Source organism: Musca vetustissima, unplaced genomic scaffold, assembly GCF_032173495.1.
Source record: "Musca vetustissima isolate MV318-11 ecotype Yass unplaced genomic scaffold, APGP_CSIRO_Mvet_v1 utg13550, whole genome shotgun sequence".
In the NCBI taxonomy this organism is placed as follows: Eukaryota; Metazoa; Arthropoda; class Insecta; order Diptera; family Muscidae; genus Musca; species Musca vetustissima.
Window position 1 is genome coordinate 154,049 of NW_026880440.1, and position 1,178 is coordinate 155,226.

Below are 1,178 nucleotides of genomic sequence, written 5' to 3' on the forward strand. Positions count from 1 at the left end.
GTGCACATATATATTCAAATAGTATAATCAGGAATATAAAATCCTTTTAAATTTTACATAATCTTTACAATTATTTTAATTCTGAATCAAACGGAAGCCTTTTAGATCCCTAAAAATCCAAAAAATGCATTTTTTTAAAAATCCGCGCCCCTTTAGATCCCCAAAAAAAATACTTCTTAAAAAAGCCTCGCCTATACCCAGGCCCAAAACATATTTTAAAAAAATCCACTCCTATATCCAGGCCTAAAAAATGTTTTAAAAAAAAAATTAAATTTTATAATCTTATCGTCCTTCCACGTTGTTTTAAATAAACCCAAAAATATTCGGATATATTATTGTTTATTTGGTAACATATCGTTAAGCATAGAATCAACGACCATAGCCAAAACCACCATAAGGACCATATCCTAAACCACCGTATCGACCGTATCCAAAGCCACGACCAAAGCCGCCATAGCCACCTCCAAGGCCACCGTATCCAAAGCCACGTCCAAAACCACCACCATAGCCTCTACCAAAGCCGCCATATCCAAATTGACGTTTCTCACGAACTAATCCCTGATCAGCATCATTCACATCCACTTCACTGGCGGCGATCAGGACAAGCAAAGCACAGAACAAGGATGCAAATAAAATAAATTTCATTTTGTCGCGATTTTGAATTGTTTACAAGCTGCTGTCAAGTAATACTTGAATATTACGAATTTCGGTGATGATGATGCTCAATTGAAATTTAACAGTCCTTATATACTGAATTAAATAATTTGTCTTTTAATTGTAAAACGTTTGTAAACAAACAGTAAACAAATTAAATCTTGATATACCAGTAAATGACCCATAAATATTTCTAATATATTATATTGCAATTAATTAATTGTCAAAATAATTTTGTAATTTTCCATCTGGTGTTGATTTGTTTATTTTTTTTCTGGATTTTTGTAAACAAAAAAATCCCAACTTTTAACCAATGACCTGAGATGATTATTTTAAAAAAACATTTAAGTAATTCTCGTAGATTCTGGGTAATTATAACTTTTATCATTTGGTGGGCATTCAAAATATCTAAAATCGATGGGATTTTTATATAGAAGCTATACAGAAATATTTTTAGAAATCCTCGTCCATATCCATACCTTACAAAAATATGTCTTAAACCAGTAAGGAAAGTAGTAAAGTCG

General features: G+C 31.5%; 1 protein-coding gene across 1 annotated transcript; it reads right to left on the reverse strand.

Annotated features, from left to right (window-relative positions):
* Positions 1 to 369: 369 nt before the first annotated feature.
* LOC133326052 (keratin-associated protein 19-2-like) lies at positions 370 to 645 on the reverse strand. The gene has a single exon (XM_061534727.1). It carries the CDS (start codon positions 643 to 645, stop codon positions 370 to 372), a length of 276 nt encoding a protein of 91 aa, XP_061390711.1.
* Positions 646 to 1,178: the final 533 nt, after the last annotated feature.